We start from the raw sequence: 27,396 nt of genomic DNA on the forward strand, positions 1-27,396 counted from the left end.
CATATTTTGTTTTACTAAGGCTAATACAGAAACGGCTGCTAATAAATACATTTAAAATATATTTCCTGCGTGAGCAGTCTTTAACAGACGTTGGTAACAAAAGAATGCCTTTGTTTTCCTTTTGAGCCACGCACCCTTCAAACAAAGTGGGATAGAGATGTTACCCGCAGCGCTTGGGAATAAGAAAATAAGCCTCATGGATTGGGGCGTTCAAGAAAAAAGAATATTACCAACTCTACCTCTCGCTAACTGGGAACTGTAAAACTAGGGGAATAGATTTCAAAATCACGTGGCCAGCCAGAAGTATGAAATTGGTTCGCGTGTATTTGATAACGACACGTGTGTGAGCTTCGCGTGCGGACCCGTTGATAGAAAAAATATCGTTCGGAAATGAAACACTGAAGAGGATTTAAGTGTCGAGGCATTTACTGGCTCTTTCAGCGGGTAAGAGAATACGAGCGCTGTTGTTTATGGCATTCTTGATTAAGTGATACGTGTAATGTCAACGACAAGTAAAATATTTGTTTTGCGAGTAAGATAGAGTTTCTTGATACGTTTTACTCTACTTTAATAAAGTTTTAACTGGTCATGAGGTTTAGTTTAAGCTCCAATATAAACTACATTAAAACACCAACCTCCGGTGTTGACATCGACATAATAGTTGATCATTTCACAGTCAAGTACGCCAGTGTTTGCACGATAGGTAGTGGAGTACAAACGTAAAGCTACGGGACTATTTTCAATACACCTTGCGAGTATACACGAAATAACGCGCATACCATTAAAAAAATCCGCACTCGTATCGAAATATATTGTTATTATTATTCTTACTGTGGAGTTCTTTCAATTATTAAAGGCATGCAAAAAATAATATTTTATAGTTTTGGCGAATCACACAGAAATTCGCCGAATTCCGTCAGAAATGAATTTTAAAATTCGAAACGTATTTTTGTATAAATTAAATGGAGCAAAGAAACAAAAACCGATAGTTGGACTTTTCCATGTACTCAGCGCGGGTACATGGATTGGTTTGTAATACCTTTTTTGACCTCTATGTCTATTTCATGCACGCTCACGCATTCAATTTGCAAGTTTTATGAAAAGCTCTGTAAGCTTGGTACATAAACTTTATCGTTTTTGGGACCTCGTTCCTAAAATGCAAATTACGTCGGTATTTTTAGGGTTCCGTAGCCAAAATGGCAAAAACGGAACCCTTATAGTTTCGTCATGTCCGTCTGTCCGTCTGTCCGTCTGTCCGTCTGTCACAGCCGATTTACTCGGAAACTATAAGTACTACAGTGATGAAATTTGATGGGAATATGTGTTGTATGAACCGCTACAAAAATATGACACTAAATAGTAAAAAAAAGAATTGGGGGTGGGGCCCCCCATACATGTAACTGAGGGATGAAATTTTTTTTTCGATGTACATACCCGTGTGGGGTATCAATGGAAAGGTCTTTTAAAATGATATAAAGTTTTCAATAAAACATTTTTCTTAAAGTGAACGGTTTTTGAGATATCAGCTCTCAAAGTCGTAAAAAGTATGTCCCCCCCCCCCTCTATTTTTATAACTACGGGGTATAAAATTCTAAAAAAAATAGAGGTGATGCATGCTAATTAACTCTTTCAACGATTTTTGGTTTGATCAAAGTATCTCTTATAGTTTTTGAGATAGGTTGATTTAAAGTTTATTATATTTGCTGCTACGGAACCCTTTGTGCGCGAGCCCGACTCGCACTTGGCCGTTTTTTTTATCTGTTTTTATTCGGATTCTTTGTTATAAATGATGAATTTCTTGTTATTAAGTTACAGATTCGAGCATATCTCGCCGGATCTCATCTGTCATCTGTCGAGGTTATCCTTAATACAGGGTGATAGTAAAAATGTTATGGCCGGCCCTTTGTTGCGTAACTAGAGGGACAAATTGAAGCAAACGCCACGCTCGAGCGGCGGTGATGGGTCGGAAGCGGGCCGGCCCGAAAACGTCACGTACGGTCATGTATAGAGGTCATTTTTATCTATTTTATCTAAGCACGCCCCGCCGGGGCTTCGATTGGATTCGCTTTTCTTTATTAGCGTTATGTTTTTTTTATTGATTCCTGGCCAGTATTTTTTGTGATTGGTTTTCTGTTTCCGCCACATATTTATGAAGACGTTTCTCCGTGATGTTTTTGTGTGATAACATTTCGTATCTGTTATTGTCATTATTGTTCACACGTAATTATGTTCGCACAATCAAGACTAGGTTTAGCACAATGGAAGATAATTAATAAAACTAAATAGTATATGAATAGATCACCCGCAACTAATAACATGAGTTTCGACATTCATCCTACGGGCTATAAAATTTTACTCATATCCTACCGCCTTCAGCAGGGCGATCACGAAAAACAGAGCTAACGTATAGAATCGAATGCGAGTGCGACAACTGTCAATTCGATCGGTAAAAAGTGTTCGAAAGTGCTGTCAAGTTGACACTAGTCACACTCGCATTCGATTCTATATTGTTCGTGATCGCCCTGCTGGGGACCTACCGCCACCCTACCGCGATGTCAAAATGGTTGTCAAAACAAATACGTGATAGGTAAACAGTCTCGTAAATTCTCACTGACCTGACACTGCTGGGGCCCCTGTCGGTTGGGCGAGGCGGGCTTGGGGCGCGGCTTCCTGGCCGCCGGGCGCTCCAGCCCCGCCACCGCCACCGACACCGTCGCCAGCCCGCTCAGGAAGCTGCTCGACGACAGGCAGTCTGAGGACAAATAAGTAATATTAATGTGGGGGAAAGGGCAAAGGTGTCCTCTAATCTTAAACTTGTGGCAATAACTATTATGTCTTGGAGGGGGCTTAAAGACTACAGCCACAATGTACTACTGTGACTCGTGTGATGGATGTGAGGTGAAGAAGGTCGCGCAAATAAATGAATAAACAAAAAGTATTTGTCATGAAAACATAATTGTAATTCCCTCATTTCGTAACGGTAACCCGCAACGGCAATACAAATATATTATTATGTACAGTGTATGTATTATGAATGATATATGAGATAGGTTACCAGGAAAAATATGAAGGTACTTTTATAAAATACTAGCTGTTCCCGCGAGCTTCGCTTCGCCTTAAAAAGTTTTCCCGTGGGAAATCCGGGATAAAAAGTAGCCTATGTTCTTTCCCAGGGTCTATACCATATGTATACCAAATTTCATTCAAATCCGTTCAGTAGTTTTGGCGTGAAAGAGTAACAGACAGACAGACAGACAGACAGACAGACACAGTTACTTTCGCATTTATAATATTAGTTAGGATGATACCAAGGATTGCATTTTTCAACGGAAATTGAACCGATGGAATCGAACTAAAGTAACATAAACTACAGCAGTACATTCAGAACTTTTATCAGTATATTGAATCACCAGGATTTGCATTATAGCTATGCAAATTTACGACCCAGTTTCAAGCCCACTTCGCAAAATCGCTCACTGTTTAACATGATTTAATATCAGCGTTATTAAAACATGTTGTTTTCGGCGTTCCTAATTTTCTGCTTCCAATTGGCAAAAATGTGCGATATTTCTGTGCCGCTGAGCTGCAAAAAATCTCGAATTAGCAGGATGCTTGCGTATTGAAACAATTTCATTCGAATGAAAGGAGGAAGTTGGCGAGGGCGAGAATGCCGGGTTCATGAAACGAAACTCGATAGTCGCCCGATCCGCCCGCCCAGCGCAGCGTGCACGGAATAATCGAGAATAATTAGCGACCGCCGGCTCACTCGATACTGCAATTGCACATAAATGCTGCGTGTAAGCAACACCTACCCCAATCACCAATTTTGAGCTCAGCCAGCCACTAATTATAGTAGGTTTATGTGAAACGGACAATGTGAGGACCGCTATGCACGGGAGTCTTGTTAACATCATATTGGCATGTGCTGGGGTGAGAAGGCAGACACGATCTTGCTTTTAATCATCGGAGGAGGGCGCCATGGAGGACATACTCAATAGAGAGCGTTTGATCTAAGGCATTGTCGCGCAGTTCGGCGCTAGATTGCAATCAGGCGCGATATACCTGCCCACAATGGCGGCGGTGAGACCGGCGGCTCGAGCCTCCGCTCCGGACCGATTCAAATCGGATCTGGGGTTCCGATTGATGCCGTCCATAACAGACCATTCATTGTCGCTCGCCGGAGCCATTAGATGGACCTTCTATAGACTGATATGTGTGTATTTCTAGACGTTTCACATTAGCCCCTAACTAAGCGGAGCCCGCTAATGGAAGGGAGAAAAATGATGTCCGATCTCTCGGAGGAAGGGCACATCAGTAACAAAGGGAGACGGGAAAAAACGAAGTTCCTCGCTTGTTGAATAATTTATGTCACTGTAAAAGACTGCTAGAAAATGCCTTTTAAAGAACCTCGTGGCTTTAAAAATAAAGTAAAATAAACTGGCTTCGTTATAATTGTGGTGTTGCCAGTCAACGCGCCGCGCTGCCTCCGGGGCCGAAACAAAGTTTGTTCCTAATGAAAGAACCCCGAGGGAACTTTCTTCAGCAGTTAGAATAACTTCAAGTCGTACATCGTGGGTGCACGTACACGGCAGGTGCCAGTTCAAATGTTTACAAAATATAAGACTCCAACTTTATAGCAATTATAATTAAATGTATCTTTGTAACTAATTCAGGTACTATACAGCGTTACTGAATACCTATTTATTGACATAATATTGCCCCCAATAAAAAATAATCCTTACATAAAATTAAGGGTTCACTAAAACTTATCCTTACAGGCTGTAAAATAAAGTCTTCCCGCACCGACATAAAATTCTAACTCACACAAAAATATGAACCCATATGGAGATAGGAAAATTATTCATGATAATCATAATATGTATTAAAGTACCTTCTTATGTTTGGCGAGTGATGTCTAGCGAGTGCTACTGTAATGAAGATAAGAAAGTAAACAATTGTTCGACCTCCTTCATTTTAAAATACGTGGAACGCATAAACGACTAAGTACATTAATATAATTAGGGACAAATCAACAGGCAGCGAGTTTTATAATTTTGTAGTAGTGATCAATGCTCGCATATAGCATCGGTGCCAATTGGCAACTTGTAGTTAGAATATCATAATATTATACCTACTAAGTTTTTAATATTTTTTACTAATCTACATAGCTTTATAATCAATATAATAAAAAAGAACATTCGAAACTATACAAATAAACGTTAAGCCCATAGTTAGCAAATGTGTCAATACCCTATACATGAACATGCAGATTGCACGTTCTCTGGGGGGTCTATCTCGAGAATGTCACTCACGGCTTGAGTCGGGTCGCTCTCGGTCGAGATTCATTAACTAATGGCGATGGCCGCGGCGCTTTCAACTCGATATGCCCTTCGGCAGGCTGTAATCGAACTGAATGTCGCTCGGATGTACCGCAACCATCACCCCGATTGGTGGCCTTTGAGATATTTGTATTCAAATCGCTTGAGACTTACTTTACATGTAGAGTTTAGGTTATAAATGGAGTGCTACCAAGTAAAATGGCCAGTAGCAGGTTATTAGAGGCTTAATTTACAGAGGGCGCCAGCTCAACTTAATTCATTGTAGGTAGTATTTATTAAACATATTTTGTTGTCTGTTTATTCTTTCTTATCATTTTAATAGCAATCCAAGGCCGCCATGCGCGGCGCACAATGTACCAGGGTAACAAAGAAAAGAGGAGGTGGAACAAAGAGTTTTACCTTGAGGGAAGCTTATCTATTGACGATTCAAGTTTTTTTACGACGTATTTGGGCTGAGTTTTGATGCGTAATAAGGGACTGCTTTTAAGGCTTCTGCAGAAAGTTTCAGGTTTTATTGAAGGTTCCTCTCAAAGTAAAAAGTTATAGAACGTAAATTCCACGAGTGCAGAGTAGGTGAGTTGATCAGTTACGTTAAAATGAAATATTTTGAATATTGCCTGTAACTGTTCACTTCTTTACAGTCAGAACTTCATCTAGTCAATTCTAGTCTATCTAAATAATAATCAAATATCAAAATGGCCTCAGGAGAATATGTATTAATCATCTTACTGTAACTGATATGTTTGCTTAGTGACCGCCCACAGCCATAACTGTTAGTGTACATTGGCACTGCCCCTATATCCCTATATTTGTAGGATTATCCATAAAACCGGAATTGGTGAATAGAGACTGAGCTATCAATGGTCTGAGTAAACTGGTCCTAATAGTAACAGCGGCCAGCGCTGCGCGTTGACAAACATCAATGATACAAATTACTTTGGCTTAGCTCCCATCTGATTCAGTGTTTGTATAAATAGGCATCTCTTTTACTACATTACTACATATATAATAAAAATAACCTACCTTTGTATCGTCAAGAGCTCAAATTCTTCTCTAGAGAATTTTACCTATATTTTTTTTTGTGAAAAGGTGTTGTATTCAAAATAACGTTACATATACATATTACGTTACCGAATTTGAAATGGAGACATTATGTATTGTGTGTGTAAAACGTAGTATTATCAAACAATGTCACAATGATACATTTTATGTGAATGTTTAGGTCGCAATTGATTATATCATTCGGGATGAAAGGGATCGTATCAAATAAATGGGCCACAGAAGCGCGATCCATCAAACTGGCAGAAACTATGGGTCGGTCCATGACAATAAAGAGGGTTGTGGATACGCTCTAGTGTTTTTAAACGTGCAATAAACTATTTTTATGTCGGTTTATTTTGACTTTTGCACTAAAAATAAATCCGGGAGTAAAAATACAATGAAGAGCGACTTGCGCAATGTTATGAAATCTTTTCCTTCAGCGGGCGTTCGCTAACGGTCAATTATAAAAGCTCGTTGTACTCGTATTTTCCGGCGTCGTGTGCGTTTGTGAGTCTTGACATTGTGTGTGCGTGTGTGTGTGTCAACAAGGCGTTCGTGTGTGAGTGTCGACATTACCTCTGCAGGCGTCGACACCGACGAGGTAATTTGGCGTCGTCTCCGCGCTCACGGATGTGGAAATTATTAGCTTTATTACTTCCCTTCTATTCAATTTTCCGTATACAGTTATATCTGCTATTACCCCGCGCAGTCTCCGCCATCCATCTTGTCTAATGTCTACACACGTGGGGGACACGGAATGTAAATGTAGACGCTTGTCTGAGCGACGCCGACATGTGTCTATTTAGTGTGTAATCTCGAAATGTACAGACAGTAAGAGAATTTGAAACGTTTCGCCGTCTAAATGCCGTTAAGTGTAACTTCATAGTAGCTTCCAAATGTGCAAAGTGTTAGCGTCAATGGACAACATTTCAAAAAACTAAAGCTGCTATAAATCGTTAACCATTTCGAGATTTAGCTCTAAAGGCCACAAAAAAATGTTTTTGTATTTTTTGGATGTATCATTTTCGAGAAAATCATAAAATAGTAAAAAAGTGCTGATGACGTCATGCATCAGGTGCGATGCATTTTGATGATCAAAGCCTATAGATTTAAAAACAAAGTAACTGACACTTTCATTTTTGATTGACGTTGACGTTTTATCGTGACGTTGTTGTTTATTTGGGTCATTTTCATTAATTCTGTTCTGACACTTTCTGACAATTTTTTATATTTACTATTAAGAGATGACCTCTATATAATATGTCCCAGAGCATGCCACCGCCTACACAGCTGAAAAAATGCTTCTGCTTATTTTTTTACATGATAAGTACCTACTTTCCATCATCAGAAATATCAAGGTTATTTGAAAATGACCCATTTGTTGGTTGGCATGTAAACAACGTTTAAATGTCACTTGTCAGTGTCATTTATGTTTTTTTGCGAGACTCAGGCAATAGACAAAAATAAAAATTGAGCGTAATATGTGACATCACTTCGGGTTTTAAAATAATTAACTTTAAAGTTAAAAATAACATGCAAAAATTTATGTACATACAAAATAAAAAAATACGGGTCCCCTAATTTTCTATAAACTTTCCGAATAACTAATAAAAATATAGGGTAAAGAAAATGAAATGTTGTCCATTCACACGTACCACAACCACACCACGTCGCAGCGACATAATGTGGTCAAGCTGTGGTTACGTGTGAATTGTGTGGCAGCGGCTTTTTGCAGTTGCGTTGTGGCAGCGACAAAATGTCGATGTGGTTGTGTTGTCGCTGTCGTTGCGATGTGGTAACCACGTGGTCGTGTGCAGTTAATAGAGGGAGAGGAGGTGGCCGCGGTGCCGCCGCCGCGTGGCGGAGTTGCCGACGCGATGTGGTTGCGATGTGGTTGCGATGTGGTCGTATTACACAGGTGGTCGATGACAACGGCAAAATGTGGCACGTGTGAATTGGATTATTCATTTTCAATACAAAATATACGCCCGACCACACGGCGTGGTTGTGATGTGGTTGTGGCTGTGGTGTGGTTGTGGTACGTCTGAATTGACCCTTACCACATCATAATTTTATGCCTGTTCAGATGAATACTTCATCATGCAGTTTGTATTTTTATTGATGACATTTCCAATGATATAATAATATACGTGCTCTTTACGTGTGTGAGAACAAATATATTGTGCTCGGGTTATATTTTATTTGGTTTGCGTGTCGCTTGCTTATCTCAGGCAGTTCGTAAAATCATTTTATTTAAGTACATTTCGTACAGTGCACGTACTCCGTAAGGCTCTAATCTGTTATCTAACAATATTCAAGTGTCGTAGCGAATACGAGTCACAATTTATACTGTGCTAGGATTTATAGAAAGTGTCTTGGTTGCTTTCTAGTACAGAAAAAATAGAATGATTCATTACATATGAAAAATGAGGGCGTCAATTTATAAAAATCGTCAAAAATACTAACTTTTTTCTTCACGTATAAGTAGAGTAAACAAGCAAAAAGGAAGAAAAACAAAACTATAAACTGCCAGCGTTCCCGCTAGCGCCAAGGTTACGAGTACCGCCAAAACTCGTGCGGTAATTCAGCTCCCGCTCAGTTGCTTAATACTATGCAATCTCGCCTGTCGTGTAACAGTCACAGCTTGGCTCCAGCCATCGCTGGTTGCGATAAATTTCGCGGCAAACGTGACAAGCCTGATAAATAACGTAGCTGCGACCACGGCTTTTGGAGGTGAACCGACTTCGCCGGGATAAAGCTAAGCGGGAGGCAGAATGTGTGGTCTTACAGCTCCTACAGCTTAAACCTTGCATCAGCGAGCGACTTTTCAGATATGATTGTGCGTAATACCTACTTGTGTAGAGGTGTACGTTAGGAAGTCTTCGATATGTTTATGCCAATTAATAATATCTACACCTATATAGCTACATAATGCAGGAAGGGGTACCCAATGAGAGCCACAACCGAGTCACCCGCTTCGCTTATTCTTGCGTACTCCATATCTATAAACAGTCCCAGATATTATAATAATAAACCATTCAGTCATAGAAAGAAATTCGTTCACAATTTCCGTTTGTTCTCCGTTTATAAATTAGCTTTCTTAGAAAGTATTCACATGATTGACGGCGAGGCGGGCGCGGAGAGAGGCAGTAATGGATCGCTCGAGTGCAGCACTTGTAGCCGCCTCCCTTCACCCACTTCCAAAACAAGGAAATATGCTAATTATTGTGAAAGAAAATGTGTTTTCACAAGCTCAAATACATGAGTTAAGCGAGAGAAAAGCGTTCGTTTCATGTCAAAACGTATTTTTTCTTTGCCTATCGCTTGTAAAGCTAAAGGGCTACATTCACGATCAAGCCGTCAAGCTTGAAGAAGAAAGAAAAATTAAAAGTGGCTTAGCTGGCAACATTATCCTGTAGTTTGACGGCTGGATTGGTCTTCGGCGGCCCCTATCAGTAAAAATTTAATCTTATCCATACTACAATGGTAAACTAAAATATTCGGAGAATGCGCCGTAGGATTCTTGTCAAAGTATAGGGGATCTTTGAAAGTCGCCATGAATACCTCATATTTGGTATAAAAATGTCGCTGAATTTCTGGCAGAAATGTTATAAAAATAACTGAGTGAAATACCTACCCACTGTAAGTATCTCAATACTTTCCCCACAGACTTTGGCGACAAAGCCCTAGAAGTTTCAAGCCTTTTTCAAAGAGGCACCGGAGCATAAGCGATCGGCTGCGTCGATATTTCCGAGTGGCGGCGGCGGCGGCGGCGGCGGCGGCGGCGCTGGTCAACCATTTCGTTATTCTTTACAATAGACTCGGCATCGTACGTTATTCTGGTTTCCTGTCCGGTCCCAAATTCATTTCCATGCGATATTGTTTCAGTTTTAAGTTGTTTCAAAGTTTTCAAAATATAATTTAATTACCAGTAAGTATTATATATTTTGGGGTATAATGCACAAGGCACGCTACATTTTTGCAAATTATACAATTAATTAGACATTAGAAAATATCCTTTAAAATAATGCACCGTATAGAATACGACCACTGTGACGTTAAGAAGTGAAGTGAGGACAAAATAAAACGTTGCTTCCTGCACATTGTTCTGTCGAGACGCTCTCACGAACCAAACTTCGAGACTCTTTATGAAATAAAGTTTAGAAAATACATTTTCGTTATCATAATGTTGACAGAAATACTGTATTTACAGCTGGAACGTTAAGGGAAGAGTTCAGGTTTTAATAATACTTAATATATAATTTCATTCAGTGAGTTCTAAGTGGTAACAGGTTTAAATTTCCTTCCTGCAGAGTTGCTATTGTACCGCGTGGTTCAAAATAGCAAATTGTAATTTGAATGCAGTCGAGCTCGCGAGGTTCGCTCCGGATATTGTCGTTCAGGCATATTGTCTGCATATTGTGATGCACGAGAACGTCTTCATATTACTTAGCTTTACAGTCTGAAGATGAGAATAGATTCAATCTAGTACCTTTGTATCTATGGAACACGTATATGTATTCGAGCACGATTTGAGCGTTGTCGCTAGATTTATGATTTGCATAAGGACATTTATTGACTAGCGACCTGCTTTTTCGGTTTAAATCACAAACAGTACGTTCACGTCAAGTAGAGAAAAAACTAACAATCGTGCGACGTCTGATGCTTGTAACACCAAATGCAGGAGTTAGCCCATATTTAGCCAGTCAAGTCAAGTGTCACTAGTCGGTGAATGCCTGCTATCTGCGTGTAACGTTGTCGCCTGTTCTGGTATTATAATGCGGCGCCAGCGCGGCTGCGAATATTGATGACGCCCGGTTACGAATGGCGATAGATTTATAGATGCCCCCTCTGTCCCATATTCCGTATTCCTTGTGGCAGTCGCCCCCTTCTTAGCGGGGCGCGATTAATCAACAGATTTGGGATAGTTCCAGGTCGATATCGGAAGTTATTTGCTGACTTGACTTGACTATACAGAGTGTTGAAAAAATGGGTTTAGTAGACGAAATGGGGGTAGAGTATTATGGGTTATTTTCCTATTATGATAGTAGCTTAATTGGTTTTGATCGAAAAATTGATAAGTTTAGTTTTAGGGAGGGTATTTTTGCTACGGATTAGTTTAAAAAATTAGTGGATACATAATCTGAATATGATTAGCCTTAATTCGGCTTAAATCAAACCAAAATGCCAACGGGCCTTTTCATATTCAGTTTGCATAACGAGCTACATAATCTACATAATGTTAAACTACTCGTATTAAATGAGCAACTTGTTAATAAATTCATGTTTATTTTATAATACCCGTATTAGGCAAGTCAGAAACACCAAATTTGGGTTTTGATTATGTACTATTCTAATTAGTAATTTAATAAATTAATTAGGTATCCCCTCATGTTTTCCATAATCCGTTAAGTACTTTGAGATGAGGCCATACTATTGCCCGAGAAAAAGCTTAACTGGGAACAAAGGACGATCGTAAATTTACTCTGATTTCTTTAAAAAATAAACGGTCCGCGTTTGGCATCGTGCGTGTGACAGTGTTACAATTCTCAGTGTTTACGTACAAACCGTGTCAAGGCCTGATATGATAATGCAGGCGCCGCGAGCGCTCCCGAATAATTGATGACCATTCGGTGACGAATTGCTACCCCCTCCCCTCTCCCCCGACACGTCTCACCCCCTCTTATTTCCCCTAATGACGTGACGGGCCATTCGGCAGGATTTGTCCTACTTATGTATCGGGGCAAACGATTGTCGTGTTATCATTCGATTGGGTACAGTAAAGTTCGCAACTAGCTTAGGACAACATTGGGTTTCTAAATAGTACAGTGCAGGTGTTATTTTATTAAACGGATATTACAGCTGTCCTCGACCGTACCAGATTGCTGCAGCTAGTACCTATTCATTAAATTTGAGAAGTAGGAAGCCTGCCTCTACTTAGTTTATAAACGAATGAATAAAATTTTAACATAATTGATCCCTTCATTAGCTTTAGCTTAAATTATTACGTTGAGGTTTAAGTAGGCAACCAAAGTGGGTTTAAACAAAAGAAAATGTTGTTGGCCCTAAAATTATGCATAATTTACCAGGTAAGTTTTGCTGTATACTTTGTAAGATGTCTAAAGCAACGTTTAAAGTTGAGATCCCATTTCACAGCACGCGCACGTCTGCCACACTCCACCCTGGGGGGTTACTCTTACTTGCCTAATTAATACACCGAGATAGAGTCACAGATATTTCGTTTTCAGTAAGCTAGAGGGATCCCTCATGCACCCCTGCGGCACGCCACCGCGTTGGCTCGTCAAAACTCTTGTCAGAAAATTGGCAACATATTCACCGCCGTACAGCCTTCGAAGTGTAAGCTTAATAGAGCTGAAAAATAAATAGTTGGTTTATTATTAGATTTTGACCGCACACTAAGGCTAGCGTGGTGTAGGCATTTCTGCGACGCTGATCTGGCTTTTAAGTTCCGAATCTTCAAGCTAGAGTACGCCTAGTTACGGACGCATTTCATGTAACGACATGTTTTATTTACGAACGTGGTTGAGGTGAGTCTAGGTCAGACAGCTGAAGAAGAGGCGACAAATACGCCCTGATGGAGGCCCCGACATACTCCGCGAGAAACACTTTGTATTATGTGACAGAGATATTTCATAGCCGCAAGGCGTGGTGTACATGTACAAAGCAGCAGCGAAATGGAACGGACTCTTGATATATGTAACTGTCCGTTATGTGTGCGGCTTTATCGTCCCAATTCAGAAACACGAATGGTTCCTCAACAAGCTCCCACGAATGTTATACGTTCTGTACGAACCTTTATGCACACTCAGTTTTGCGTCAACGCACGTATAGTGCCACAAACTTATCTGTTCCGGTGAGAGCGAACTAAATTGGTCCATATAATCTATGTCAATATGAAATTCATTTAGTAAGTAATGAGGTATGGACCAATTTAGTTCGCTCTCACCGGAACAGATAAGTTTGTGGCACTATAGATACGTTTTCTGTGTGTTCAACTGTGCGTGTTTTCTATAAAAACAAGTTACGTTCGGAAAATTCAAACAACATACAGCGTGATGCGCGGCAGTGTGATAACCGCCTTACTTCATTGCGTAAATTTTATTCCATGAATATTCTATTCGTAAAAGTTATTAAGTTTTATGGGCTGGCATTCAGGAAGCCATATTTCGGGTCCCCTAGCGGTAACTTGCAGGCGAAAGTGTGTCCCTCTATTGTGTTAATGTGTTAAACGGTGAACCCAACAACTTGGTCTACTACCTAATGTGCAATTATGCCTTCCTTAAAACTAGTTTGTACCTACAAAATATATTACAACACGCTGTGTAGCATCCCTTCACTTGAAATAAACTCGCTTTGAAATTGTACGCGAGTGACAAATGCTAGTTGAGAAGAGACTCGTGGAAGCAACTCGAGATTACGTCAGTGTCTGAGTAATGGTGAGTAGCGATGAATATAGAAAAGCGATGTGATATTTAGTTGTGGAACTGAAGCACCTACTAATATTATAAACGTGAAAGTTTGTGTATAATGGATGTTTGTTACTCTGTCACTTAAAAGTAGTTGTAAAATGAGGTGGGATTTATAATATTTTTACTTGTTGTAAAAACGGTTTACGAAAGACAGACGCAATGCATTACCTGTACACCAACAACAGTATTTTAACATTGTTCCATTTAAAAGGTGAGAAATTTAATTCTCAAGATATCTGCGGGATCTTTAAAATGCATCTGACAACGATACTCGATATCTGTTTCTTTTTCATTTACAATATTTTTTACATTCATTAATTGAAAGAAAGCTTTTTACTCAAAGATTAAAATAAATAAATTTAATTCATACAAAGACCATAATTATATTCCTAGAAAAATCAATTTTGTTCGTTGTTTATTTTTAACTCCAACCTGTATCATAAAGTAGACATAAGCTATGTTATGTAAGTTTTACCACCTCTCACTTTATACTGCAAGTTTAGTTCCCGTCCCGAGTTGCTGAACAATCTCAGTACAATGTTGGACCACCTCGCCCTCGAGCTAGTAGCTTCGTAATAAAACGTGTGTCGTATATCTCACCTACAAAGATAAAGTTTAAACTTTACAGTATATTTTGATTGTTGATCTTACGACAGTTATTAATTTTCTCTCTCGTCTCTTGCCTTTAGTGAATATCAACAAAAATAGTAAAGTATCAATATATTTAAAATTTTGAAATTATAAGTGAGTGGTTTTCTTTTAATCATCATAGTGGATCCGTTTAGAACACGATATCATTTCAACTTGTCTGATTTCCCGGAAAAGTAGGTAAAACGCTAGGGCATTTATATCTTCCTAACTTAAACGCTGATATGGCATACCTCCTACCTATGTCCTCTGAATACTATTCAGGAATTACAATCGTCAGCATTTATTATCCGCGGGGAATAATCGGAATGCCTGATTCCGAATATTGACTCGGACGCAATATACTGCAACACGCGTCAAAGGGATATTCAACAAAGTATGTTGATCACGGCGGACGCTCAATTTGTGATGAGTGTATTTGCACTCGGATCAATGCACGGCGACATACCTGAGGCGATTATTTTGGACTATTCAATATGCCGAACCTATTGATACTATTACAACATTGAATGTAAACTTACATAGCTAACATTAACGGGTAATGTAATGAATGAAATAATTTTCAGCTTCCACATAAATTCAGCACACATACGATATTACTGTAGAAGTAACACGACTTAGCACGAGGCTCATTCAACATACATAATAGATACCGTAGGTATTCAAAGGAGTGAAATCAGAAACCATTACGGCGGATAAGTATTAGTAGGATGGCAAACCGGGGCTTAATTAGTACCGCGGAAACAATGATTAATGATAATGACGGCAACATTAGTCACCGCGTGTTGGTTGATAACTCTGGATTGGCTCCATGATTTGTGGCCTCTGTTACAGCTCCAGTCTGATAATGTCGAATGGGTCAATATGTTACCTGCCGATAGTAGTTAGTCACTTCAGCAGTAACATAGAAGTAAGTAAATTAATGTAACTTTATGGTCCGTAAGAGAAAGGTCTGTAATGAGTAGTCAAATGCTGAAATAAGAGTTGACAATTTGACATAGAAAGTGAATAATAATTATAAAAATTAGGATGACTGGGTAATTTGCCATTTTGTAAGCATTCTACATAGAAAGAAATGATTGAAATTTACATAAATTCACAGAATATTTTATGAATACTTACATTATGTAAACTATTGTTTAAAACATAATAACACAAACTAACAAAGTAGACAACAACCCTGACTGTGACTATTAACCCTTTGCGTGCCGAAGTCACGATATCGCGCCTGACAACAATTTCTATGAGATGTGTGTGATTTCAAGGGAATCAAGCGGCTAACGACGATGAGTACAGAACGGGCGTCGGTGGTACTCACCGTGGTCGTGGTCGGGCGTGGACAGTCCGTCGGACAGGTCGGACGCCGCCGCGTCGGGCGAGCGGCCGCCCAGCAGCGACGACAAGCCATCCTGCTCGCCACCTGCACGGAAATACAAATGTCTGTTAAGAATAATAACAATAGACACGTGCATATAACTGATAGGTACGTAGGTAATATAGTAACAATTATACTGAGAGGGGTCAGGTTTCTCGGCCCCAGACTATAAGTACATACAAGAAAGGTAGAGACGTATGCGTAGATTATGGCCATCAGTTGATACATAAAAAAACTTGCATAGTATTTGCTTAGTAAGAATAGTTTTGATGTTCATGTAGGTAGGTAACTTAGAACGTAACATGGGTAATATGGGTATGAACTGGACATAACGAAATAACGCAAATAAAATGAAAAATTCCATGAATTTCCTCTTTGACTATGAACAGCATTTTGCGTCTATCTAAATTACTTGGAATCGGAACCTGCATTTACCGACGATGAATAGTTTACATAGGTACTTGTCCGCTCGCTAGCTGCTGCCGGTAATAAATGTTATATGTAACGTTAACGTAGCAATTTACTTTTATATTCAAGTGAGTGTACAAACAGGAAATATGCTGCAGAGGAAACCATTTCAACTTACAAAACAAAACAACGTTGTATGCCTGCGGCGATATCTGATATCATGATTGCAATTGCAAGTAAGTGTGTACCAGAAACGCAGAAATACTAAGGAGCTCTTAAGACTTTTGCGGCTTGGAATCCTTATAAATTATTAAAGACATTTGCGCAGTATTCTCAGATGGTAGAGCGAAACGTTTCCCTAATTACGTCAGATTTGTGTAGCTTTTCATGAGCGATATTTGGCTTCTTATTAACTTTGAAGGAAGAGACCTTGTTTCTTTCATGATAATAAGATATCTTATAACTTAGGGTGTCTCTGTGAGAGTTATACTTTAAAGTAAACGAAGGAAAATTGGTTCTTATAAAGTAACACCAGAATATCATTTACCGAGACAGACGTTAGAAATACTCTATACGTAAAGTAAATTCTGGATTTAACTCGGCTTAGATCAAACAGCGCAGGTAATTAGTAGCAAAACCAACAGTTCGCTTCGATCTGTCTCTCGGTCAATATTTTCGACTTAATTAAATGAGGCTAAGCAAATTGTGGGTTGTTTGTTGTGGGCGGGCCCGCCGAGTTCGGCAGCGAGTCACCCGCGGCGATATTACTTCATTTGCAACTTTACGAGCGCATTTCCCTTCGGCGGCGGACGGTCGGACTAGCCCCCGCTCACCCGGTTATTTTATGAAAAAACTCCCGGGCAGTTTTCTTTAAATTATTATCCTGTAAAAGAGCCCCTATTTTTTTGTCTGCGGATAAATATTGAGTGAACGAGCGAGGATGTTTTGGTCGAATGTACCTACCTAACAATATTATACTTTTATGCTATTGGCTGACCTTCACAAGACATAACCCCCTGTTCCCACTTGTCGGCTTTCAGGCTCGATTTTTTATCGGTGAGAACGTACTAAGTTCCTCTAATCATATAAAAATATTGGCTCAAAAAATATATTTATATTACGTAGGTATATTACCACCTAAGTAATTACTGATTATCGAAGTTAAATTTGCCTGAAATTACAAAAAAGAAAAGCTGTTAATAGGAAGTGTAACGATTACAGATAGCATTTAACGTTTTTCGCAATATGACTCAAAACAAAAATGTTTCCTAACAAATGCCGCTCATTATTTAAGACCCTTTAGAGGTCGGATTTATATTTGGAATTGTGTTGCCAACTGAGTGAAGAAAAAGTTTTCCTTTCCTTCTCGTAGCAGGTGGCACCCACGCCAAACGAAGAGGATTAAAAAAGTACATTTAGTTTTAAATAGGTAGTTAATGTGAAATACCGACCCCACTTTTAGTAATGAAGAGAAAACTACTGTAATATGTTTAGGGGTATTTAAAAACTCTCCAGAGTCGCTTTTAAATTAAACCGTTTAGAGCTAGTTCTGCGCAAAGATACTTGTCGCTATCGCTTACGTGCTATTTAGGTGGAAGTGCTTGGAAATAAGAGCTATTATCGGGTGTAGGGGGTGAATGAAAGTGTGGTGGGGGTAAGTAGTAGGGCGAAGTGGATTATTCAGTGTCTTATAAATAATTTCCCGCAGCGCGGTGTAATGAAGACATCGAGTTAGTTTTAATCGTCTCCGCAGCTGTCGTAATGTTTCCGTGGAAAACGTAGATATTCTTCTTCTTCAATCCCGCTACTCCTCCGAGGAGTCTGGGGCTGACACCAGGCGCTTCTATCCTTTTCTGTCGGTGGCCAGCAAGTTGAGCTCTGGCCACATTTCCCTTTCTCTTATGGGCCTCGCTGAATATGGACCGCTTCCTGGTATGACCTGGTCGACCGGGCCGCTTTGAACCGCCCTGGGGTTTCCATTGTAGGGCCACTTTCGGGATATGATATCAGGTCTTCGCAGTTGGATGTCTATGTCTGACGTAGATATAGTAGGTAAAAAAATAGTGTCATGACACAAGGGTCATCGTATCAGTAGGTAAACATCTTAACATCGAGGTGAGAACCATTGGAACATCCAAGTCCGCGTTGTTCTATGGTGAGAACCCAAGTCTAGCTTTACAGTTTGTCACCAAGACAAAGTGCGTGCTTATGATCTATTACAGTATAATATGTATACCAACCTTTAATAATATTTACGATATGTCAATAAATCCAGGTGTTTTACACCTCCAACACATTTATTTGTCCTAAAACTGAATTATGACTCTTGAAAATATAAAAGAGAGTGAAATAAAACTGTGTACCTTCGTAGTCGTAAAAGTGAAAATAGTCACAACGTCTGATTCACCCTTTGAATTGTTTTTAGAGGCATAATGATGTATTATTCCCTTACAATTATAGGTACATAATTAGGTATTCTCATTAAATTATAAACATGGATTAACAATTCATATTTATAGCCTAACCAAATTTTTTGCCGGAATTCAAACGGAAAAACATTTTAAGGCTGTCTCCTCACGACAAAAGCTAGTTTCTAATAAATCCATAAGTACAGCTCCTGGGTTATCCTGTTAAGCATTTGTAATATATGAATGTTAATTTTCCAATAAAAACTCCCAACAACTTTTGCCTCCGCTAGGGATCTGCAAAGCGCTCACTTAACAAGTTGAGTTCCTTCAGCACAAATCGTTCCGTCGCAATCTTTCCTTCAAATTGTTTTGCTCGAGCGGACACTCTCGTTACATCGACGACTAACTTGTAGCTTGTAGCTAAGTGTAGGGGCACACTAGGCGGCAGGCGACAGCGACAGCTTGGCGACTAGACGTGACGACAGGCTACGGCCGACAGTTTTCATATATTTTGTTCAAAGCTCCACATACTTGGCGTCAAAGTCACGGAGTCGCGACGACAACAAAATATATGAAAATTGACGCTGTAGCCTGTTGTCTTGTCGCCAGCCGCTGTCGCATGTCGATGTCGCCTGTTATGCGCCTACACAAAGGAAGCGTCTGTGAGATTACACTATGTCACCAAACTTATCTTCACTTTGCTTCCCAATGCAAACTGAAAAGTTCAACTGCAGAATGTTTGCAGATTATTTGATATTTCTCTTAAAGGATTTTATTCTAGACGCTTCGCAAATAACAAACTTAGTAAAAGTATTTAATATTTTATTTAGTTCTGTTCCACGACTTCTACAATCGACAAATTCAAGTGGTTGTGTGGCTTTTGTTTTATGAATTACATTTACATTACACATTTTAAAATCAGTTTTCGAGAAACTTATTACATATCTAACGGAATAAAGTAATCAAAAGTGTATCATGCGAGACATATATATATATATATATTCGATATACAAGAATATCATAGTTTTATTTCTGTAGAGGAATAGAACCTAAAAGATTAAATTTTCGGTTACCGCAACTATTGAAGCTCATGTAAAAGCTCTATAGCAAGTTGTCATTTTCAGTCTACGACCTCTGAAGAAAATCACTTCTAGACGTATACCTGCACACAATATACTCGTTACTAGATAGACTGTTCCTTTGTCGTCGCATCGCAGCGAGATCTCATTAATATCAGAAAATCACACATAATGAGATTAAATTGGATAGGACGCTCACAGTCAAATGTCTCAATAGAGGGGAGCGTTTTCTAAACTAGCTCAGTAATTGCATGCACTATTATTATAAATACATAAGTACTAAAATAATTTCACAAACATCAAAGTAATTTCTGACGATCATGGAAATATTTTTAATAAAAAAACCACCTAGTAAACTAGCTGGTTAGCTAATTTAGGTAGGCAATTGTTTATGGCTAGCTAAACGGTTAGGAAAAAGAAAAAAAAGAAAATATAATTTAAATTTAACTTTTCCACATCTAAATTGTAAAGCTATTTTAAATTTGAAATAAAGTAAAATGGAGTGAGCGTTAATTGTTTCCTGCTAATAAAAACTTCAGTATTTTCAGATGACTTCAGCTCCAATTAAAAGGTTTCTGCTTATTCAGGAAATGTCCTTTTAAAGTATTAAGACTTGATATAGACGTATATAACGAGTATATTACGTTGCCAATAATAATAATAATGTCCTCCTAGCCGAATTTCGACTACGGCGGCCAATCTCAATTGAGATCAGCCATGTACGCAGGAGTAGATTATAGTGCCCAAGTGTGTGCGCAGTACACAGGAGCACTCTCTGTTCCATCACTCTCATAGCCCAATGGGACGGATTGACCGACACGACTGGAGAGAGCTAGGCGCAGGACCGACTGCTTTACATGCCCATCCGACAGCATGGATCGTTTCACTGTTTCGGACATCAGGTGATCAGCCTTCTATGTCCTAACCAAACTTAGAACCACAATTTAGAAACACAAATTGATGGTCCCACCCGGGAATCGAACCCGGGACCTCTGGGTCATGAAGCGAAGCTTCTACCACTAGACCACAGAGGCAGGCCAATATATATTAATTTAAAAGAGGTATAATTATTTATCATCCTTTTTTTTGGGCAGTTCCATTCACGGAGAAGTAAATTTATAACATGAAATTAGGCAGATAAGGTAGTAAAGTTATGTCTTGCCACATAAATAAAGCCGATATACTTATGTAACTGTACCTATGCTACAGACAATACAACATTATACAGTATTATATACATTATACAGTTGCAATTCCGACACCGGCTAGGACGGTCGCTTTCTAGCGGCGCCGTCTGTAGCCGACACGTAGTGACTCATTCCCAGAGTGCAACCGCAACATGGCCACCGCCACTAAAGTCTCCGATACCCTCATGGTGAGCGAGCTGCTCGCCTTCGTGCAGAGCAAGCTGGACACAATGGACGTGGTCAGCCTCGAGCAGATCTGCGTCACCAGCTTCAAGGAGGCTGAGTTTGCCGCCGCCAAAAAGCTGCTCGCCGACACCGCCACCACCGCCGTGCGCCTCGTGCCGCGCCGCGGCGACGGATGTGGCAAGAAAGATCTTCAGGATATTATCCGGGTCTTTCAGGAAACGGATCCGGATAATATCCCTACGTTCGTGGCTCGTGACCTTTACAAGCTGCCGCCGGTGACATTCGATCATGTGGATGTAACCCGGCTGCTAAAGGACATCATCTTGTTAAAGGCCGAAATAGCTCAAATAAGAGGCAAGTTAGAAGCCTCAGAACGTGCCAGCGCGATGCAACGTGAGTCTCCGTCGCCGCGTAATGCTGACTCTGCGATGACCGCGTCGCCGCCTGCGCGTCAAGTGCAAGCGCAGCGGGATCGAGTAACTGCAACTGACACCGATTCGCGGCAGGCAAATGACCCGCCGCCTGCGACCTACGCCGAGCGGACACGTGACGCCGCGTGCCCGCTGCGAGCCGCCGCCCCCGCGCCGCCGCGCCCCGCTGCTGCTGCACCCTCCACCACCAGGAGCCAGCAGGAGGCCGCGCCCGCGCCCCCCCGCCCTCGCCCCCGCCCCCGCCGCCGCCGTCGATCCGCGCCGCAAGCTGCACCCCAGGTGACGCCAGCGGCTGCCGGAGCTCCGGCGGCGCCCCCCCGTGCCCCGCGCAACACGATTGCCGACAAGGATGGCTTCATATTGGTGGAGAAAAGGAGCCCCCGTCGCCGCAACCGCAACAAGCGCGGCACCGCCCCGGCCGCCTGCTCGCTGAAGGCCGCCACGCCCACGGTCGACATCTACGTCTCCCGCATCCACGCGAATATGGCGCATGATAACATCGTGCGCTATATTAAGGAGAGGAGTGTCGGCCGCACCGAACAGCCAGTCCAGGTGCTGGCGATCGAGAGGCTGCAGTCCGCCAAGCAGACGGACTTCAAGTCGTTCCGTATTCGGATTCCCGCGGCCCAGCAGAAGGTTCTGCTGGATAAAAACTTCTGGCCTGCGGGGATAGTGTTCCGCCGATACAGGGAGGCCAAACAGACTATTAAACCCCCTGATAATAGTGCTAGAGTTTAGTTAATTTTAGTTTTTATAAGTTTCTAGAGTATATATTAATATTGTTTGATTTATTTTAAAATGTATTTGTGTATTTTATACTATGGGCCATTGATGCCTGAAATAAATGGATATTATTATTATTATTATTATAATTATTGCCTAAAATAGATTTTACGATATTTGGCCAGATATTTGGTTATTATTATTAACAAAGTTACATTATTATGGAGGTCCATGTTTGTCATAAATAACGTCCCTCCTATTTGAGAACCGACATAGGCACAGAGGGATTACTCTAGCTTGAAGATCGGTCCGACTAGTCTAGTACAACGAGATAGAGTCTTAGTAAGCGGCAGCATCGCTTCGAAACTTAGTTTTACGTAAGCTAGTATGATCCCCCTGTACCTATTGGTTATGAAAGGGTTGCTATTAACGGGGGCTGGGTAGCGTAGCGGTTAGTAATAGGTACTGACTGTTATACTGAAGGCCCGGGTTCGATTCTAGGTTCTTGCTTGTTATTTATAAAAGTTGTTCAGAAGGATCCCTTGATTCGCTTGATACCATTTTAGCAACACCCTGTATAGTTTGGAACAAGCAGAAAATCGAAGCACAAAATAGTCCAACATTCCTGGAACCAATCAACCTCGACCTACAATTGATTTGTTCCGGGGTCGGTTACAAGGGTGCATATTATGTGACCGAATAACTAAGTACTCTTTTGTTTAACAAGATTATAAAGGAAAACGTACTATCTCGATTTGTCTTTACATTATACCTAGAAGTTGTTGCAAAGATTAACGGCTAGTTGTATCTGCACAACAATTTTAAAAACCTAAAAACTATTTTATGTCAAAAATTTAATTAACTTATAAAGATTTAAGTTTATTACTAGGTATTAGGATGCAGCACTGGCTATTTAAAAACAGCTTTTAAATAGAAGTTACGATTACTTTCCATAGGCGGGGCGCATCGGATGTAGTAACGCCCTTAACAATACTTTCTTTCATTGTAAATAAATGATAATTAGACCCAGAGAGAATTATACAGGGTGTTGTAAAAAGGGTATACTAAGCCGATACCTACATGTGCAGCATGTTTTTTTTCGCGAATTTTGAAATTCTCATATCATTTTCGGGCTTAGATATACGAGTAACATGCTGCACATCTAGGTTTCGGCTTAGTATACCTTTTTTGCAACACCTTGTATACACTCACTTTATAAACTCAGTTCTACCACTTGGGGTATAACGAGGAGTACCAGGACTGACGATTATTACTTTAGCTGGTAAGTCAAAGACTGTTAAACTTTGTCCATTAGTTCACAACTATCTACATTGGCGATAATTTACGCTGGTTAGAGTTGGCTATTTAAGTCTTTGTTATTATAAGTGACTAAAGGACGGATATCAGTATGACGAGAGTTTATTGGTAATGTCATTAAAAAGCATTCAACCATTATTGCTTTCGAAATAGGGCTATCAAAAAGCAAAAAGTATACTTAGGAAGAGACGATAATAAAGGATACGATAAATTAGCATTTCCTGTCGACTTTGCTGCAACTTTTAATATGTTTTTTGTAAGAATTTCAGAATGAATGTAAATGGTAAATCAGCCAGCAACCTGCATATCCGCAAAATCCGTACAGTAGGTTTTGCGCAAAACAGTCAAACTTTACCTATTTGAATTTATGTAAAATTATTATACTTTGTATATATGTAGTAGAGCTTTTATGTAGTTGCAATTTATAGTAACATTTCATTTGTGGCTTTAACACCGCAACCGTCCATCACAATATGGCTAGTGCATAGATCCGACTAGATACGGATAATTAGCTGCCATTTAGCAGGACGAGCACTGATCGTGACGCCGCCAGCTGCTTTCTAAAATGATGAGCTTATTGAATTTCAAATTAATTTGCTAAATAAATATTCCTATAAGTACCTACTTACTTAGTAACTTTATGTTTTACTAGCTGTTCCCGCGAGCTTCGCTTCGCCTTAAAAAGTTTACCCGTGGGAATTCCGGGATAAAAAGTAGCCTATGTTCTTTCTTAGGTGTAGACCATAATTATATATACCAAATTTGATTCAAATCCGTTCAGTAGTTTTGGCGTGAAAGAGTAACAGACAGACAGACACAGTTACTTTCGCATTTATAATATTAGTTAGGATTGCATTGCAAGTGCAAATTAAGCATAGATTGAATTGTAACCTACATTTTATTTGCCTTAAAATCTACAAATAACATCAGATGTTTAGTTCTAATTTAATTAATTGCTTATTTATTCAACCGTTTAAAAAGGCTTCTGTTAAGGAAAAAAAAAACGATTCAATTACTTTAACCAGGAAAACCTCGCTAGCGACAATCAGTGTGCCATTTGTAGGCTGATGATGATTAAGGTAGGTGCGGCGGAAACGCGCGCCCGGGGGTCACTCTATCTTACCAAAAAAATAAGTTTCAGAGCGCTGCTGTGTTAATCATCATACTGCATGACAGTAATCGTTTTACAGGGTGTTTCAAAGTGGTACATTTAGACGAACGTACGAAGGCTTCCATCTTAACAACATATATAATATTCTATCTACGACTTTTAGTAAAAAAAAAACGCTTCCCCATTCTCATAGAAACTTTGAATTTTTAAAATGAAGAGTTTTTAATGAAATAAAAACAATTTCGAACAAAATTTTATTTGTTTAGAATTATTTTATCACCGTTTTGGTATACTATATAATTTCGCAACTACCTTTATAATATTATTATTATAATCTCGCCTCAATCTCGGCTCAGAGGCACTGCGTCGGCCACACGGCCTATATTCCACGCAGAAATAATCCGCGAAAGTGACAATTCATCTTTTTGAGTGCTTCCCTCTTACTGAATAAAATATGCGAACTACCACTTATTCATATTGCAGCGCCGCGCTACATTGTTTACTGGCCGGACTTTTTATTGCTTCCCGACTCCGGGCAGAGAGTGTGCGCCAGGGTCACTCTACCTTGATAAAAATGCACGAACGAGAGTAGTAATTCAATCACTACATTTGAAACAGCAATACAGAGTCGTGGTTAGTGCGGCGCCGCTTCGAAAGTTACCCCCTTATTCATAGAGAAGTTACAAAACGTTTTAACTAATACACTGTTTTGTCCCTCTCTGTCAAAGAACAAATTGCTCTTTGTTGGAGAGGGACAAAACAGTTTATTAGTTAAAACGTTTTGTAACTTCTCTATGAATAAGGGGGTTAGTTTTTAGCTAAGCTAGAGTTACCTTACAAATATCTTGTGAGTGTGTTCGCGGGGTTGTTTACATTACGCGAAGTGCCTGATGCAAATGTATGTGTTGGCTTGTTCCAGATCGCGATATGATTGCGGCGGTATTTCATACAAAATGGTCGTGATTATAGAACTTACTTTACGATACTTACTTTAGTTTTGTCGCGTGTAGTAAGCCTAAGCTTGTTTTAGATGCAAATATTAGGAGTATTATTCCATTGTCTTATTAGCATGGATCAAATAAAAGGTAAAATAACATTAATCTAAAAATAAACACAGGTGTACGCCAACAAACTTTCCTATCCCTTTAATTGGAGTAAACAAAGTAATCATCAATAATGCGTTATTTATCGGCGAGTAGAGATGGGTCGGGAGTGTAATGTACTGTGCCAACTTTGGCCAAACTTTCGAACGTGAAACGTACCGATAACATGGTTTAACCGAATGAACACGTTTCAGTAAAAGCTACCTTCGATTTCAACGAATTTGAAATCGGCCTATCCCTACTTGCGAATGGCAGTCGTGGTAAAGGATCACGGATTCAAAGTGAAGTTCGAACAAGTTAGTATAAATTATCGTATAACGTATGCAAGGCATAATGAGTGTCTGTTATTTAAACACACTCTCACAGGGATCCACTAATGGTATACAATATACAAAGACATTAGCTTAGCCTACGGCAGCGGCGCGGCTGTATGTACAGTCAGTAAAAAAGATATGTAAGCCACACCAGCGCCGTTAGTTTGATCGTAAGACTCATGGGTTGAAGATAGTTGAAACAAATGATAGTTTATCAATACAAAGTCAATATTTCAAAAAAATATATATTTATAATACACACATTAAATTTTACACGAGACAAAAGTTCTCCTGTACTAGTCAAAATAGGTAGGTAGGTACTTGTGATACTGTGTACCTTGCCCAACCCTCCTAGATTAACGTGAGAAATTTAACATAATTCTATCGATTAAGTATTTTTCTAGTCACGTATCATCCGTCAATGGATCATAAAATTAAAGTAAGCTGTAGTGACATACATAATAATATATTATATATGAATATTTTGCTGGCTGTACCTGTCAATAAGTGAATCGAGGGCTCAGAAGTTTGGTCGGGTTACATCATAGAACAACGCGGACTCGGGTAGGGGTTACATAGCTACTCATAGAATAGTAGTGTGTTGGCAACACCAACATAAATGTATATTTTTAATGTTATTTTGTCGTCTGGAAACTCTCTCTCTCTCTACCCACCTACCGATGTGTGTGCATATTGTTAATCGTCTAATAATCAATAAAAGTGCAGTTAAAACATATACTTAATCAGCTTTTATAATCAAGTGATACAGTCCCGCTTCGCTTCAAGTGTATTCTCAGGTCAATATTGTTCTAAGCTATACATAGGCTTAGTTATCAGTCTCGAATCCCTGTATTTAGTATAAATACTTAACATGGCACCTGAATAAAAGTAAAAATCGTACAATGTAAATTGGCTACATGATTTTGTACATATTTACGTGAAATGTAAGTACATAATGTCTTATCCTTTTGATACTGTTAATCAAGAAAATATGTATATCCACCATCTACGCAGTATGGGCGACAAGTAAATGTAGCTTTGTATTGAAACTAATACCGTCAGTACATGAACTTAGAATAGCGAAGTCTTTTACCTAAGTAAGTGATAAATGTGAGCCGGCAACCTGTGATATGTGATCATTAGTCGTAGTTTAGTGCTAACGACGCTGCTTTATACTCGTTAGTAATACGCTGCTTCTGGTTTAATTACCAGAATAGTGACATTACGTTCTTGTGG

General features: G+C 39.7%; 1 protein-coding gene across 1 annotated transcript in view; it reads right to left on the reverse strand.

Annotated features, from left to right (window-relative positions):
* The window catches only part of LOC105380823 (zinc finger protein 541), a 168,931-nt gene that overhangs the window by 33,301 nt on the left and 108,234 nt on the right, over positions 1–27,396 (reverse strand). The window contains exons 5-6 of the mRNA XM_048630388.1: positions 15,837–15,938; positions 2,616–2,752 (exon numbers count right to left, since the gene is read on the reverse strand). Coding sequence (XP_048486345.1) covers positions 2,616–2,752; positions 15,837–15,938 — 239 coding nt within the window. The remainder of the gene's footprint in view (positions 1–2,615; positions 2,753–15,836; positions 15,939–27,396) is intronic.

The sequence above is a fragment of the Plutella xylostella genome, chromosome 25, assembly GCF_932276165.1.
Source record: "Plutella xylostella chromosome 25, ilPluXylo3.1, whole genome shotgun sequence".
NCBI lineage: Eukaryota > Metazoa > Arthropoda > Insecta > Lepidoptera > Plutellidae > Plutella > Plutella xylostella.